General features: G+C 38.6%; 1 protein-coding gene across 2 annotated transcripts in view; it reads left to right on the top strand.

Annotated features, from left to right (window-relative positions):
• Nucleotides 1-403: 403 nt before the first annotated feature.
• The window catches only part of zmp:0000001167 (protein phosphatase 1 regulatory subunit 12A), a 37,875-nt gene continuing 21,897 nt past the window's right edge, over nucleotides 404-16,381 (top strand). For both annotated transcript variants that reach the window (XM_067437263.1, XM_067437264.1), the window contains exons 1-4: nucleotides 404-746; nucleotides 12,278-12,408; nucleotides 12,594-12,712; nucleotides 14,918-15,074. In XM_067437263.1, coding sequence (XP_067293364.1) covers nucleotides 471-746; nucleotides 12,278-12,408; nucleotides 12,594-12,712; nucleotides 14,918-15,074 — 683 coding nt within the window. In that variant the 5' untranslated portion in view covers nucleotides 404-470. The remainder of the gene's footprint in view (nucleotides 747-12,277; nucleotides 12,409-12,593; nucleotides 12,713-14,917; nucleotides 15,075-16,381) is intronic.

Below are 16,381 nucleotides of genomic sequence, written 5' to 3'. Positions count from 1 at the left end.
AAAAAAAAAAAAAACGAAAATTTGATTGGTCAATCTCCTTTGAGTGATAGGTTGCCCCGCCCTCGCGCCAATAAGCAAGTCATCAGAGAAGAAAATAAATATTTTGATTAAAGATTATGAGGCACATTCATTTAAAACAAAATAATGATGTGCTCGAATAAATCATTTATAATAAATACTGCAATATTCCATTTAAAAAAATAAGAATTGTCCAATTTGATTTTATGATGCCACATAACATGAACATGTAGCTGTTATAAAAAATCTATACGAAATTGATATACAGTTTTTACATTATGTAGCCTGTACTACTAAATAAAAAGTGATTGAGCTGTTGCGATTGATTCACAACCCCGTGTCGGTTCGATTGGATTGTTCAAAAGAATCGACTCAAAAGAACGATTCGTACGGGAATCGGACATCACTTGTCTGATGAACTGAAACTCCCCGGGAGATACCGAGGGAGGAAGATGGCGGCCACTGACCGTTCCCGGTCCGAAGCGGCGAAGCAGCGGCGGCAGGATCAGCTGCAGCGGTGGCAGGGCTCGGAGACGGATCGGACCGGAGCGGAGGCGAGGAGCCAGACCTCCGCTCCCGGAAGCCGACGGGCCCGAGTGCGCTTCGCCCAGGGCGCTGTGTTTATGGCCGCCTGCTCCGCCGGAGACCGGGAGGAGGTCGCGGAGCTCCTGCGACAGGGAGCAGATATCAATCACGCCAATATAGACGGACTGACGGCGCTGCATCAGGTATCCGGTTCACGGTTGATTGTTTACACTGAAGTTTGACTCGGTTTGGAAACTTTCGAGAAAGTTCAAAAACTTTTCTCTAACTTGTTACGCCTTTTCTCGATGACAAGCAAGGATGCCTGCGATGATGAACTTGAGAAATCTCTCAAAAATCGAGTTTACAACAGATCTGCCAAAATTTTAGAAAATTATATTCATATTTAATACATTTAAAAAACAAAACAAAGAAAAAAAACAACCTTTATGTACCATTTTCTACAATTGTTTTTTCTCTCTCTTTAAATGTCAAGTAAAGAGTAATCAAATATTAAAATACATGGGTGTGCGGCTGTGCGCGCAATTTAATTATAGTTTTCATTTTTTAAACATATTCGTGTCATAATTTAAATAGTTTTTATGGTTACTCAATTCCACCCAAACAAAACTCGCCTTTCTTATATAAAGAGTTCAGGATACATTTATAAGAGGGTCTAAAGGGGTCCTCTTTGTTTTGGAGTCTTCTTGTCACATGACCCAAATAAGGAAACCTATTGGCCCCTTTTGAATACATTTTTAACATATAATATTGTAAACTATTCTAAGCTACTAAAGCAAAATTTTGTTTTCAAGAAAATCTGTGTTTTAATAAAACACTTCTTTGGACGATTACACCACCTAGACATTTTTGACTAAACAAAATTTCATAAATTTACCAATTTAAATCTTTGTTATAGAAAAGGTGTATTTACTATATATGAATCACATACATTGATATGTATCAAACATTATAGTAAATATCAGTTAAATTGTAACACACTTAATGTCCTAAAAAAATCTGAAGTGACTGAAACTTGTCGCAAACTGCACAAACGCTTTAAAGGGCATGAGAGAGAAGATTTCTTCCCTATTGTGACGAATATCCGAGTGCAACGGCTTCTCAAACAAGAACAAATGTAGGGCGGGACTTGATTTTTGTGGGAAATTGATTGGATGTTAAATGGCTGTGGTTTGCTATTGGTCAATCTCATGTGAGTGACAGGTTGCCCCGCCCCCATGCTTGTAAACGCATCAGAATTCTCCATTTTGATTTTGCGCTGACTTTAAATGGACCAAGTCGACAAACGCGTAGGTTTTTTTGGAGACTGAATGTCCAAATGTTATTATAATAGTGTATAACAGTATTTCCAGCACAGATTTAGTTGTAGCAGTGTTGGCCAGATGTTGGTTTGCATCGCTGCCATGGTTTTGGGTTTGGACAGAACTGTTGACGATGAATCGCCTGCCTTTCCATGTTAACCGTTTCTGAGGTTCTGACAGTAGCAGGCGAGCTGTTGTTGTTTTAATGACGTCCAGGGAGTGCCCTGCATGGGCCCGTCCCGTGGCTGTCACCTTTAATGTGGCTTCTGCTCACTCCCGACTCCAGCATACCAGCATCCAGGCTGAACTGGCATAGCAAGACTTTCCTCATATCTTCTGAGCGGCTTCACGGCTGGATGGAATTCCTGTCGGCCCTTTTCATTTGGTGTTTGTTTTTGTTTTGTTCTTTTTTTTCTTTCTTCCTCTCAGCTGTGGATGCTTTTTTAAATGATATGTTTAGGAGGGGTTATTTTTGACTTTTGTTGCTTCAGCCTTTTGCTTTAACAGTAAAGTTTCACCTCGAAACCACTAATCCTGAGCTTTAAATGAGAAAAAGCCTATCCTTCGGTTGAGAAATGATAGCGTGTTTGAGTGTTTTGTGGATCTTTGTCTTCACTTGTAAAAAATAAAGGTTATTTATTGGCATCAATAGTTTCATAAAGAACATTAACACCCATGGAAAGGTTCTTTATAGTGGAAAAATGTTCACTGGTAGTTTAGTCTCAAAAGACTGCACAGGTCTTTTTCTCGAATACGCTCATAAAACATGCGTGGAAATATGAAGCGCACGCTTGATTGGCGCAGGTGGTCATGTGGTCTCGACTGCTATTGGCTGAGCGCTCTGCTGTCGTCACGGCTTCACTGGTGTTCTGTGGAGCATCAGCGTTGAGTCTCACATGAGCTCTTTTAAGTGTCACCTTATCTTGTGTTCGCATGCATTCTCTAATATAACACAAACCCTTCTGTGCCAAAGCCTGCAAGGAACCCCGAAGTGGAATTATACTAATTATAGATTATATTAAAATAAATAATAGATTATGTGCTGCTTAAGGGGAAAACTTTTTTAAGAACTTTTGATTTAAGAAGCCTAAATTTCCCTCCCAAATTGTTATTTCTATAATGCAATAAAAATAATGATACATTGATTCAATTGTGAAGTATTCACTAATGGTAACATATATTCTATTGCGTTTAATTTAATATTTCATTTTATTTACAAAATAAGTTACAATGATTATAATGAATTGTAAGAATTTTTTGTAATGTTATTTAATATTTAACTTGATGTGTAATACATATAAACACACACACACACACACACACCCCACACACACACACACGCACAATACATGTATTAATTTATATATAATATTAAAATGTTTTATATATGATATACTTATATATATATACATATACATACACACACACACACACATATATATATATATATATATATATAAATATATATTATTGCTGTCGAACGATTAATCACTATATTTATTAAATATTTATATATGATATATCTATATACAGTATATACATGCGAATATTTTTAAAATGTAAACATGAATGAGTGTGTATTCAAATATACATATATAATACACATACCGTAAGAAGATAATAAAGGCTTCTACTACTTTTGATTTTGAGGTGAATATAAGCCAGATATTGAATGCTCAGGTTAGATTTGTGAGATGTGCGGACAGAAAGATAGTTTGTATCTGTGTTTACTCAGTGTTGCCATGAAATATGCATACTTTTATGGGAGCATAAAACCAAATGAATCCACAGTTTCTTGATTACTAACTGTTACTCAGACCGATATTAGCCTGGGAACACACAGCGTGCGTGTGTGTGTGTGTGTGTGTGTGTTTGGTTCTGGACAGAATCAATGTCACATCCTGTCAAAGAGACTGTTTTGGCCTCCACACACACACACACACACACACACACACACACACACACACACACACACACACACACACACACACACACACACACACACACACGCACGTCCCCTCCATCATCACAGATAGAGTTACAGCGATGGTTTACCTTCTAGTGGTGCTAAAGTAAACAGAAGTCCCGTACACAGATGGACGGGCAGGACGGAGGATTGAATTTTCTCTTTTAAAGATTCCTCAGAAGAAATTAAGAATCATGATTCAAACCTCAAATATTAGTGGATTATTATAACTTCGCTTATAATGTTATAAAGTTTTTTACACACACACATATAATATTAGCATCCACTCGCTATTGCACACGAGTAAGTGTTTTGAAAACATTGTCCATATTAAACCGTCATTTCCAGGCAAAGCTTTATGAAATCATTTACTTACAGGTTGTGATGCAGCTGCGGTCAGGTCCAGTACATCTGGCTTCTTCTCAACAAAAGCTTCTTTGCCAACTCTCCATTAGACTGAAAAAATCATAATTGTTCTTTTGTACATTTTTTTCAGATAGTTTTTAAGAATTAATAAATTAAGCAGTTTTAACTTGGCCAGTAAAAGTTTAGTTATTTCTATTTAGTTGAAGTTACCTTTGAAATACTTCTTACTCGTTTCGTTATCATTTGGTTTTAAGTGATGTTTTCACTAACCCTAACCTAACAAACAATGCTTTTTACTTAGACAATATAACACTGAATTAAACCACACTTTTAAAGTGTATGCTTCACTTAGAAAAATCGAAATAACACAATAGATATTGTGAAGACAACATAATAATAAATTCAGTACCTTCAATACTTGGTACACAATACACAATATGGTAACGTTTGATGGATCTTTTTGAGTATCAATGTAGCAAATGAACTCCAACTGTCACAAAATTGTAAGTTACTAAACCTAACAACAAAATCAATGATAAAGGAGTGTAAATACAGCTCGAAAATTATGAATTATATATAACCCGTTACCTTATTAATTATTGATATCCCAGTGCATGACCAGTATCAGAAAGGTGAGTAGGTTTTACTTAATTTTATAATGCTTTAATTTCTACAAGCTTGAATTAAGTACTGATATAGAATTTATTTATTTAGTGTATTTAATTCTTGCCTGAACTAACTTATTCATGTAGAGTTTTTTTTCTTCTCTAGTACAAACCCGATTCCAAAAACTGTACAAATTGTGAATAAAAACAAGGCAATGATGTGGAAGTTTCATATTTTAATATTTTATTTAGATTACAACATAGATGACATCAAATGTTTAAACTGAGAAAATATATCATTTTAATGGGAAAAATAAGATTGAATGGCATCAACACATCTCAACGTAGGGACAAGGCCATGTTTACCACTGTGTGGCATCCCCTCTTCTTTTTGTCACAGTCTGCAAACGTCTGGGGACTGAGGAGACGAGTTGCTCAAGTTTAGGAATAGGAATGTTGTCCCATTCTTGTCTAATACAGGCTTCTAGTTGCTCAATTTTCTTGGGTCTTCTTTGTCGCATCTTCCTCTTTATGATGCGCCAAATGTTTTCTATGGGGGAAAGATCTGGACTGCAGGCTGGCCATTTCAGTGCCCGGATCCTTCTTCTACACAGCCATGATGTTGTAATTGATGCAGTATGTGGTCTGCCATTGTCATGTTGGAAAATGCAAGGTCTTCCCAAAAAGAGACGACGTCTGGATGAGAGCATATGTTGTTCTAGAACTTGGATATACCTATCAGCATTGATGGTGCCTTTCCAAATGTATAAGCTGCCCATGCCACACACACTCATGCAACCCTATACCATCAGAGATGCAGGCTCCTGAATGGAGCACTGATAACAACTTGGGTTGTCCTTGTCCTCTTTAGTCCGGATGAACTTCAAATTTTGATTCGTCTGACCACAGAACAGTTTTCCACTTTGCCTCAGTCCATTTTAAATGAGCCTTGGCCCAGAGAAAACGGCTGTGCTTCTGGATCATGTTTAGATATGGCTTCTTTTTTTGACCTTTAGAGCTTTAGCCGGCAACGGCGAATGGCACGGTGGATTGTGTTCACCAACAACGTTTTCTGAAAGTATTCCTGAGCTCATGTTGTGATCTCCATTACAGTAGCTTTCCTATATGTGATGCAGTAACGTCTAAGGGCTGAAGATCACAGGCATCCAGTCTGGTTTTCCGGCCTTCACCCTTACGCACAGAGATTGCTCCAGAATCTTTGGGTGATATTATACACTGTAGATGATGATAACTTCTAACTCTTTGCAATTTTTCTCTTAGAAACTCCTTTATGATATTGCTCCACTATTTTTCACTGCAGCATTGGGGAATTGGTGATCCTCTGCCCATCTTGACTTCTGAGAGACACTGTCACTCTGAGAGGCTCTTTTTATACCCAATCATGTTGCCAATTGACCTAATAAATTGGTCCTCCAGCTGTTCCTTATATGTAAATGTAACATTTCTGGCCTCTTATTGCTACCTGTTCCAAGTTTTTTGGAATGTGTAGCTTTCATGAAATCCAAAATGAGCCAATATTTGGCATGACATGTCAAAATGTCTCACTTTCAACATTTGATATGTTATCTTTACACTGTAAAAAATTTTGGTTGTTTTTTGTTGGTTTAACTTAAAAAAGTAAGTAACCTGGTTGCCTTAAAATTTTGAGTTTATTGAAATTAAAATTTTTAGTTGATACAATGAAGGAAATTAGTTTAATAAATAGAAACTCAAAATATTATTGTATCTGAACCACATAAAAAATTTGATAAATCATGAAAATAGCACTATTTGGCATGTTTCACTGCGTCATCAGAAATAAAACGCACACAATTACCCAATATCTTTACAAAATCTTTTAATAATATTTTAATAAAGGTTGTTGAATCTCAAAAAAATGTTCATTGTATTAACTCAAAATTTCTATTTCAATGAACTCAAAATTTTAAGGCAACCAGGTTACTTTTTTTCTAAATAATTTTTTACAGTGCACTATATTGTGAATAAAATATAAGTATATGAGATTTGTAAATTATTGCATTCCTTTTTCATTCACAATTTGTGTCCCAGCTTTTTTGGAATCGGGTTTGTATTTAATTCACCAGAGAATCATTTTTACCAGTGTACACTCTGTCTCAATTACAAAATAACATGCTCTGAACAAACATATAATCCTCCGATGCGATCCGGGATGCCATTAACTCTTTCCCCGCCAAACACAGAATTTTTCGTTATTTGTGAGAAAACGCTTCCCTGCAAAAAACTGAATTTTCTGAGCTTCTGTGTTTCCACTGTTAGAGAGGCGCTGTTACACATCTTCTGAATGAGTTCAGAATCTCCTGATCAAAACACGCGAGTAAGACGGAGTAAAACAAGCGATCATATGTAATCATATGCATATGAAAAATAACGTGATCATCAACATTAAACATCAAATGAATCAAAACTATCTAATGTTACTGAATGAAATGTTGACCCAGGAGGAGCTACAGGACTGTGCGAGCATTAGGGGTGTTGATGGACTTGATCTCCTCCATCTGTGTTTGATAATCGTTCTGAATCTGATCTAAATGCAGTTTTTGTTAAAAACTTGATTTTCTTAGCTTTTTGTTCAAAATGTTTTTTTTTTTTGTGTGAAACTAAACCAGATTCAAGTGTTGATAAAAAAGGAATGCAAAAAGCTAGAATAATTTTGTTTGTTTGTTTAAAAGAAGAGCGTCAGCTCGCTCTTTCTTTTGATATATTGCAAGCTCAGATCTTCATGAAACAAAAAATTATATGGGCTATAAAATTTTGCAGAAAATAGTCAAAAACCCTGGTGTTGGCTGGCTTTTTTTTTATGCTGGCGGACAAAGAGTTAAAATAAACCATCCACATGTTTCTGACGCTGGGATCCTTCTGAAGTCTGTACAAAGACGCAAACCAGCTGTTTAAACTGTACGTGTCAAAGCGAACGCTCTTTCACTCTTCCATTTGTCCTGTTGTCGGCAGACTCAAGTGTCAGAAACTGAATGCACATCTGAATACTGTACCCAGCCTCAATGATTTATAATGGGTTACATGCTTTTGACGTGACGCTCACATCCAGTGTAGGCAAATGTCAGCCGTTAAGCGACTGGATGCAAGGGGGCGGGGCCTATTATGCAAGTAGGAAGGTGTGATGGTGTAAAAACTATTCGTCGATGTCTTGCTCTGGAGGCGATCATATGCATTGCAAATGTATTTGCCTGTGTGACATCACAAATCTACCACTATCAAAATGCACCATTTTTGGTGGTTGATAAAATAAATTCTTTGTGTATAATGATCAAGGAGGACATTTTATTAAACTTGCCAGATTTAGTTTTAATGGTACAAAGATCTCTTATATGTAAAAAGATGAAGGAAATTGTCATGACATCTTTAAAACAAGTTTTTTTTCACAGAGGTATAAGGCTTCTTTCTTAATTCATCACATTTTTCAGAATTTATAATAGTTTGTCAAAAGTGTATTTTTGCTCCTCCATCAATAATATTCCTAGCCTGACAAGCCAGACCCACATCAAGATGTTTGGTCTGGAAACTCACCATTGACAGCTCAAATCTGAGGGGTGGGATAAACGGTTGTCTTTCAAACTCCCTCTGCACGCGATAGGATAGCGCGACCACAAACCGGAGCAACAAAGGTGAAGAAGAGCTCGCTGACAGATTAAACATTCGCCGTATCCGGTCGGCTAAACTCCGAACACATCTTCCCTTCTTAAGAATGACTTCAGTGCCGCTCTTTGTTCTTTTCTCAGAGAAAAGCTTAACTCCAAGTCTTCCAGAGTCGCGGTCAAAGCTGATTCGAAAGACCGCCGTTCACCAGCTTCTGTGTTTACTAGAAGCACGCAAACGCAACTCTGCTGTCATTAAGTTAAGCCCCGCCCACCGACTCTATACACGATGTGATTGGCCCGACCAGAGTTTGACTTTTACAGCTCAGAAGGGTATTGAGAGTTGCTAGACGACACTCGCAGCAGATTAGATTTGCTGCGGCTAGGGTGTGTCTAGATTTCTAGGCTATTATATTCCTTGTTTCATTCCGTTATAGTTATTATTTTAGTTATGCACCAGTTTACCAATTTCGATTGATGATCTGAAAATTATTTTCATGTTATAGCTGATAATCACCAATAAATTGCCAATATTCAAGACCTGTACTATTTTTATATTATATTTAAAATTTTGCGCTATAACTTTTAAAGTGCTAGTTTATGGCAAAAAATATATATACAATATCAGCAGATTAAATATGAACCAATACAATTAATAAAATGAATACACAAATATAAATTGTGCATGCCTGACAGTTTTTTGTTGTTTAAATTCATTCATATTGTTATACTTGTAGGCATATCTGCATTTTTATAGTATTTTTTCTATTGTTCATCAATATTCATATATCTAGTATCTGATTTTATTGGTTGTGTATGTGTGATGCTCTTTCGCTGCTCATCCTGATCTCGGTCCTGTTGTCGTCTTGTTGCTTGGTAACGGGAATTAAATATAGTCGGTGCACTTTAAGTTTTTCCATCGCTTCAATCCAAAGCCTTTCTTTCTCTGTCGTTCTGCAGTGAGCGCATGGAAAACATTCTTCATGCAGTACAAGCGGCTGTTGTCATAGGCAAAGGCCAGTCGCTCTCTGAGTCACACACACACACACACACACACACACACACACACACACACACTCATATTCTGTGACCCCGTGAAGAACTTCACACCTTCTCCATACAGAAGGTTCCCACTGTTCCTCAGAAACCCACACAAACACACACAAAGAGAACAGAGTGGGCTTCTGTTCTCCTGCACAAGCGTACGTGGAGGTTTCTATAGGCAGCGCTGGGTCCTCCGGGAGCCACTCACTTTGGCTGTTAGGCCTCTTTTCCCCCAAACTTGGCCTGAAAACACTTTATCAGTGCTAAAATCACTGTAACATGTGGCCTGGCTGATTTTTGCAGTAGCAAAATGTACAGGCTGCACTACTAACAAACAGCATTTTTAGTTGCATTGCTATCATGAAGTGCTATCAATCAAATAAGAAAATATATGAAAATATTAATGGAGGGGGGGGGGGGGGGTCTAATGTTATTTCATGCATTAAAATAAAAGTATTTTTGAGCCAAACACACTTGTTTAAGACTTTGAATAAGTTTCGGAAAGTTTTCTCTGAGGATGGCCCTGTATGACATCATAAACGGCAGAATTCCTTTTATGGGCATTTCTTCCGGATAAGCGTGAGCACACACACACACACACACACACACACACCAACCAGAGCGAAAGCAAAAGCTTGGTTTGGGTTATGGGAGCTGTTGGCGGTGCTGGCATTTTGTTTTAAGACCACAAAATCAACAATGTCACTAAAGAAGTGCGTTTCTGTGAGGGAAAGATAACCCAGCGTTAAGGAAACAGTGGATGCAGTTTATTTTTCCTGGAGCAGCAACGTAGTTCTGCGCGTGTGTTTGTTGGTTCCCAGTCACTAGTGGAAACTGCATCAAAAGTTTTGTTGGCAATCAGCACGTGAACGACATGAACGTATATTGAATCGAAAGTTATCCAGGGATAATGCAATGATGTATTTCGTGTGTGTGTGTGTGTGTGTGTGTGCCTGTGATTCTTTCGCCACGCCCACTGCACGCCTCAATGAACTCGGCTGTTTTCAGAAAGAATCTGCACCGTGTATCTGTTATAAATATGATCAAGCTAAAGACTCTTCAGAGATATGAAGGATGCAGTACTACTCTAAAGGTACTCAAGATTTACATAAGACTGAAAACTGTTGTTATGAGGTAATTATAAGTGTGTATAATTAACTCAGCTTGTTTAATACAGTTTGACATTAGAAGTTGTGAGGGTTCATTCATGTTACACCGCTACCGATAAAAAAGCATGTTACTGGAACAGCTTCAGTATTTCGAGAACACGTGAGCTACTGTTCCTGTTTTTAGCACGTTCCTCCATTATATTGATTACAGCCTGCACATGTATGTGTACAGTAACACTCCCATCATGTAAACGCTTCGCTGAATAATTATTGTTTTGCCTGCAGCTAATGGCAGCTGTGTCTCACTCAAACTCTGGAGATGTGGAAACATAGATTTCCCATCATGCAATATGACCCTGGCTCCAGCAGTGTTGTAAGGTTGATGCCACTGGACAGTCATGATGAGTGTCAATAGAGTTATTCAACAGTGCGCTCAGCTGATAAGGCTGATGACATCACATTGTGCTCATTCCTTTTGCATTTTATGTGTGTGTGTTTGTGTAATCTAAGGTCGAAGGTTAACCGCAGTGTCTTATTTTTTTTTTTATTATTTTTTTATTATTATTATTATTTTAATTACTATATCTTTACGACTGTTTTAACTATGCTTGTTTTTAATTCTTTATTCGTCCATATGGTATTCTTTTTTTTCTCATGCATTTGTTACCACTATTTTAATTAATTTCTATGTAAAGCACTTTGAATTGCCATTGGGTATGAAATGTGCTATACAAATAAACTTGCCTTGCCTTGCCTTGCCTTGCCTTATGTTTGAGGAATATGTGAACAGACTTGAATGATTTATTAGTACTGCTGCACAATATATCAGTATATTGACCAATATTAACATTAATAAAATGGATTATAAACATTATACTTTTCATTATATGTTTAATATTATGTTTCAAGATACAAGTCTGTGAATGTGTAAGCCAAGACCGGCATTTTGACATTTATTTTAGTGTGTATATGACTGTTTAAACGCAATAAGCAGCGAAAAAGAACTCAAATTAGCACTGAGTGGCGGCTTTATGTGCCACACTTTGGGTTTGAGCACAAAATCTGTGGAAATGAGTACAATTATGCACAATACACGCAATCCCAAACTGAAATTCATCCGGAGCGAATGAAGCGAGCGAGTGAGAGGAGGCGGATTTGTGTGTCACTCGCTGAGAGACACAGAGAGCGAGAGACAGAGAGACAGAGAGACAGAGACAGAGACAGAGAGAGAGACAGAGAGAGAGACAGAGAGAGAGACAGAGAGAGAGACAGAGAGAGAGACAGAGAGAGAGACAGAGAGAGAGACAGAGACAGAGACAGAGACAGAGACAGAGACAGAGACAGAGACAGAGACAGAGAGAGAGAGAGAGAGAGAGAGAGAGTTGTGTGTCTATTCTGAGGGAAATGAGTGTTGGAAGTGTTTCAGATATTTCAGCATCGAAATGTAGAGTAAAATCTATATTTTTGACAACACTACATTGTACTTAGTTTATGATTTTAGACAAATTTTTAAAAGGCTACAACTGAAAAATGTATATATTATATATAAAATTCAACCCGCCGAAGTGGCTTATAGGAGTGACTGTGTTACACCCCACTGCTGAAATACACACACATTTGGCAGGTTATGGCAGGTTAATGTCAAGCCCTGTATATAGAGATAAAACAGATATTCTCTTTCTCTCCTCAGGCGTGTATTGATGAAAACGCAGACATGGTTCAGTTTCTGGTGGAGAGCGGCAGTGACGTGAACCGAGGAGACAATGAAGGCTGGACGCCCCTCCACGCTGCGGCCTCCTGCGGCTTCATCCAGATCACAAAGTCAGTAACACAGCTCAACTGCCGGCCAAGATGCTGCCTTGTACTCCACATTCATATTTTATTAAAAATAGCTAAATCTAATTAAAAAAGGCACCTGATGCATCAAATTCTAGTGGAGTCAACTATAAGTTGAGTCGCGAAAGTTTAAAGTTTACCTGTTTTTTTTGTCTGTATACCTGTTGCAGGTACTTGATTGAGCACGGCGCACGTGTGGGAGCGGTGAACAGCGAGGGGGAACTTCCTCTTGACGTCGCTACGGAGGACGCCATGGCGAGGCTGCTGAAAGCAGAGATTAAAAAACAGGGTAAGAGATGCAAAGCCTAGAAAAGTGAATGATGTAAAAGAGGGAATGTGGGATTGTAGAACAGCAAAGAAACGCTTTCACCAGTGTCGTTATTAACTAAGGGTGTACTCACACTTGGCACGGTTGCCATGAACCGGGCCCGAGTACGATTGTCCCCCCTCCCCACTCCCCCGCTGACCTGCACTCACATAGGAGGGTTTCAGCATTCGTGCCGGAGCACGCTTACGTCATTATGGTGCGACGGTTTCGGGTTTCAGCATTCGTGTCGGAGAACGCTTACGTCATTATGGTGCGACGGTATTATGAGGTTTGCAAGGTACCAGCTGAAGTGCAGCAAGGACTTTGCAGCTTTGATTACGGACTCCAGCACGGTTAGCGCTCACACTGCATGTGAACCGCGCCCGAGTCCAACTGATCCGTGCTCTCGCCCACCTCTTCCAAGCGGGCCAGGGCCGGCTAATCGAGCCGAGCCCGGGCACGGTTCGGAGCACTCACACTAGTCAAACGAACCGCGCTTTGGTAGTCAAACGCACTCGGGCACGGTTCAAACTGGCTAGTGTGAGTACACCCTAAATCTGATGCTCACATGCCCCCTTGGTAAAGATGGTAAAGATGTGTTCTCATCTCATGCAGCAGAAGTAGAAGAGGTTCAGTCGAAACGCTGCATCTGGAACTGCATGAGGGATAATATGAGCCGTGACTATCCCGCTGACACGGTGCACGCTTTATTTAACATCACAACTGACACCGACAGGAGCAGGAAAATGAGGCTGCTGTCACTTTAAAGGTGCACTATGGAACTTTCCGTCCACTGGAGGGCGCCTATTCAAAACAAATGCGTAGTTTGATGACGCAACGTGTGAGCGCAGCATCTTTGGACATGTGGTCTTCACCTCACAGCCGGTGGAAAATAGGACTCGGGCAGAAATCACGTTCATGCATGCGGTTATTAACGTTACTGTAGTCTAAAGCTGAGCAGGACCGAGTGTTATGGAGCTGAGCACAGCTGCTGGAGCGACTGTTAAACAAATACCCGCCTCGCGGATACCGGGACTTTTATTATGAAGGGACGGGAGACAGTCGCCGGGCGCCTGCACTGATCCGCTCTTCCGGTTATGATTTTGAGGTAATTTAGCTCTGTTTATCATATTAGATACATTTAAGTGTGTTTAAAACGATGTTATGACATTACTCCGTGAGTTCACTTGTTCACACTGCTAAGAGTAAAGCGCTCCTGCCAAATAAAAGCCGAAACCGAGGGGAGCGCAGATATGACGCGATTGACAGGCGACTCGCTCAAACGCAATGCTGAAACGTCCCTGTCCTAAGTTAAAATCGCAATTTTCTCACAATTTACAAATAGTTGGAAACTTCTGGGATATTGTAAGAACTCAACTGAACAAAATATATAACACTGGCCTAGTGGTTTTTGGATATTTTACTGCAAAAATACTACATAGTGCACCTTTAAGAGCTAATGCACTGATCCAAAATAATGATACACTGTTGTTCAATGAAACATCTGTTTTCTTTCTCAATAATTTCCGTTCATCCATTATCACAATTGCTGTGTAAGAAAACAAATAAATGTAGTTATTTTTTTCTTTTGATTTTTAATAAAGAAATACAATATTTTTATGTGAGATTCCCATTTGAACAAATAAAGGGTGACAACATCCATCTAAGACGCTCCATCTGTCAAATCTTGACCTGCTGTGCGGGATTCCATTAAAACCAAGCTCTCACAGAAGCTCATTATAAGTGTGTGTGTGTGTGTGTGTGTGTGTGTGTGTGTTTATAGGATGTTTGGTTTTAACAGTAACAGCATGTGAATTTCCCACATCAAAAACTTCATTATAAATGCTGGAGCTGTGCAGATTTTATAAACTTCCTCCTGTGTGTAAATAAGTTTCTTTGTGTACTTGGGTCCTTAAAGTTGATATGAAACAAGTTTCGGTTGTCTTATCATCCCTATTGGAGAAGTATATCTGAGAGAAACGTCTCAGAGAACAAATGTGGGGCGGGACTTTATTTTGCCTGTGGGGAATTGATTGGATGTTGTGGTTTGCTATTGGTCGATCTCATGTGAGTGACAGCTTGCCCCGCCCTTCAGTATAATATAATTATATGTCAATTTGAATCTTTATACATGTCCCCCTGTGCTGTTTGAGAAAGATTCTTACCATTGTTTGAATGTATTTTCAGGTATTGATGTGGATCAGGCCAGGAGAGAGGAAGAGCGAGTGATGCTCCAGGATGCCATGTCCTTGTTGGCAGGAAGTGTCTCTCTGGTCCCTCATCTGAACACTCAGGCCACGGCACTGCATGTCGCTGCTGCTAAAGGATACATTGAGGTGTTAAAGTGAGTGCTCAATTCACTGACACATCATAAGTGTAACTGATTTTCAACCCGCTTTGTGTTGTAACAATGTCAGCAGTACATTTTAAATTAACAATTATCTTTGTTACCTGGACCAAGAAATTCATGTTTATTTGTCTGCAAAAGTTTCTTGAAAACTACACATTAGACTTCTGCATTTTTGCGTCCCCGCCCACATACAGTCGGACCGGAAGAGGGTTATTAACAGAACAGGTTTTGTAAGTGTAGGTTCATCACTGAAAATTGTATCGTACTTTGTCTACTCTTTAAACAGCATTATGGTGAAGATCGAATACTATGGCAGCAGCTTTCTTACCTGGACGCGAGGGCGTTTTACAATTGGCAGGTTCTTTCAGTAGAAACCGGAAGAAACTCACTCACGCTGAATGCATACTCTTTAAATTCTCGCACCTGGCAACAATACAAGAAGTATTTCCTACTAAAGTAAGGCGATATTTGGCTCTGGTAAATTCCCACACTGGTGGGAGTGGCCTTGAACGACAACATGCCCAGTGCATTATGGGTATTTAAGTTTTCCTACCTATTTGACAAAAGGGAAGACAAACAACAAAAAAATTGTATAGGCCGCCAAGTTTTATTGAAAGTGGTGAAGTACCATTTCATACAGAATACCACATAAGCAAGACATCCTTTAGGATTTAGGAAAAGTTAGGATCCCAAGATGGGGGTCTAATTTTTATTGAAACTAACATTATTAAAAATAAAAATATAAAACATTAAATATCTAGTGATTGGCTTCACCCTCTCCAAAGTTTGCTGAAACTTTTATACCAAAAAATATTTTAAAAATAAGTTACCTGGTTGCCTTAATTTTGAGTTAGTTGAAATTAAAAAATTGAGTTGATACAATGAACCTTTTTGAGAATCGACAACCTTTTTTCAAATATTATTAAAAGATTTTGTAAGCATATTGGGTAATTGTGTGTGTTTTATTTGTGAAGACGCAGTAAAACATGCCAAATTGTGCTATATTCATGATTTATCTTTTTTAAATTATGATTCAGAGACAATATGTTGAGTTTCTATTTATTAAACAAATTTCCTTCATTGTATCAACTCAAATGTTTTATGTCAATAAACTCAACATTTTAAGCCAACCAGGTTACTTACTTTTTAAAGTTAAACCAACAATATTTTTACAGTATCTATATGTATCTTACAGCAACACAAACAGATTTTTGAAAATGAGAATAGTACACACACACACACACACACACACACACACAAATATACAGTGTGTGTGTGTGGGCTGTTAATCCCTATGTTAT

This window comes from Pseudorasbora parva, chromosome 25 (genome assembly GCF_024679245.1).
Source record: "Pseudorasbora parva isolate DD20220531a chromosome 25, ASM2467924v1, whole genome shotgun sequence".
Lineage (NCBI taxonomy): Eukaryota > Metazoa > Chordata > Actinopteri > Cypriniformes > Gobionidae > Pseudorasbora > Pseudorasbora parva.
Note: the sequence above shows the minus strand (reverse complement) of the source record. Positions and strands in the feature narration are given on the sequence as shown.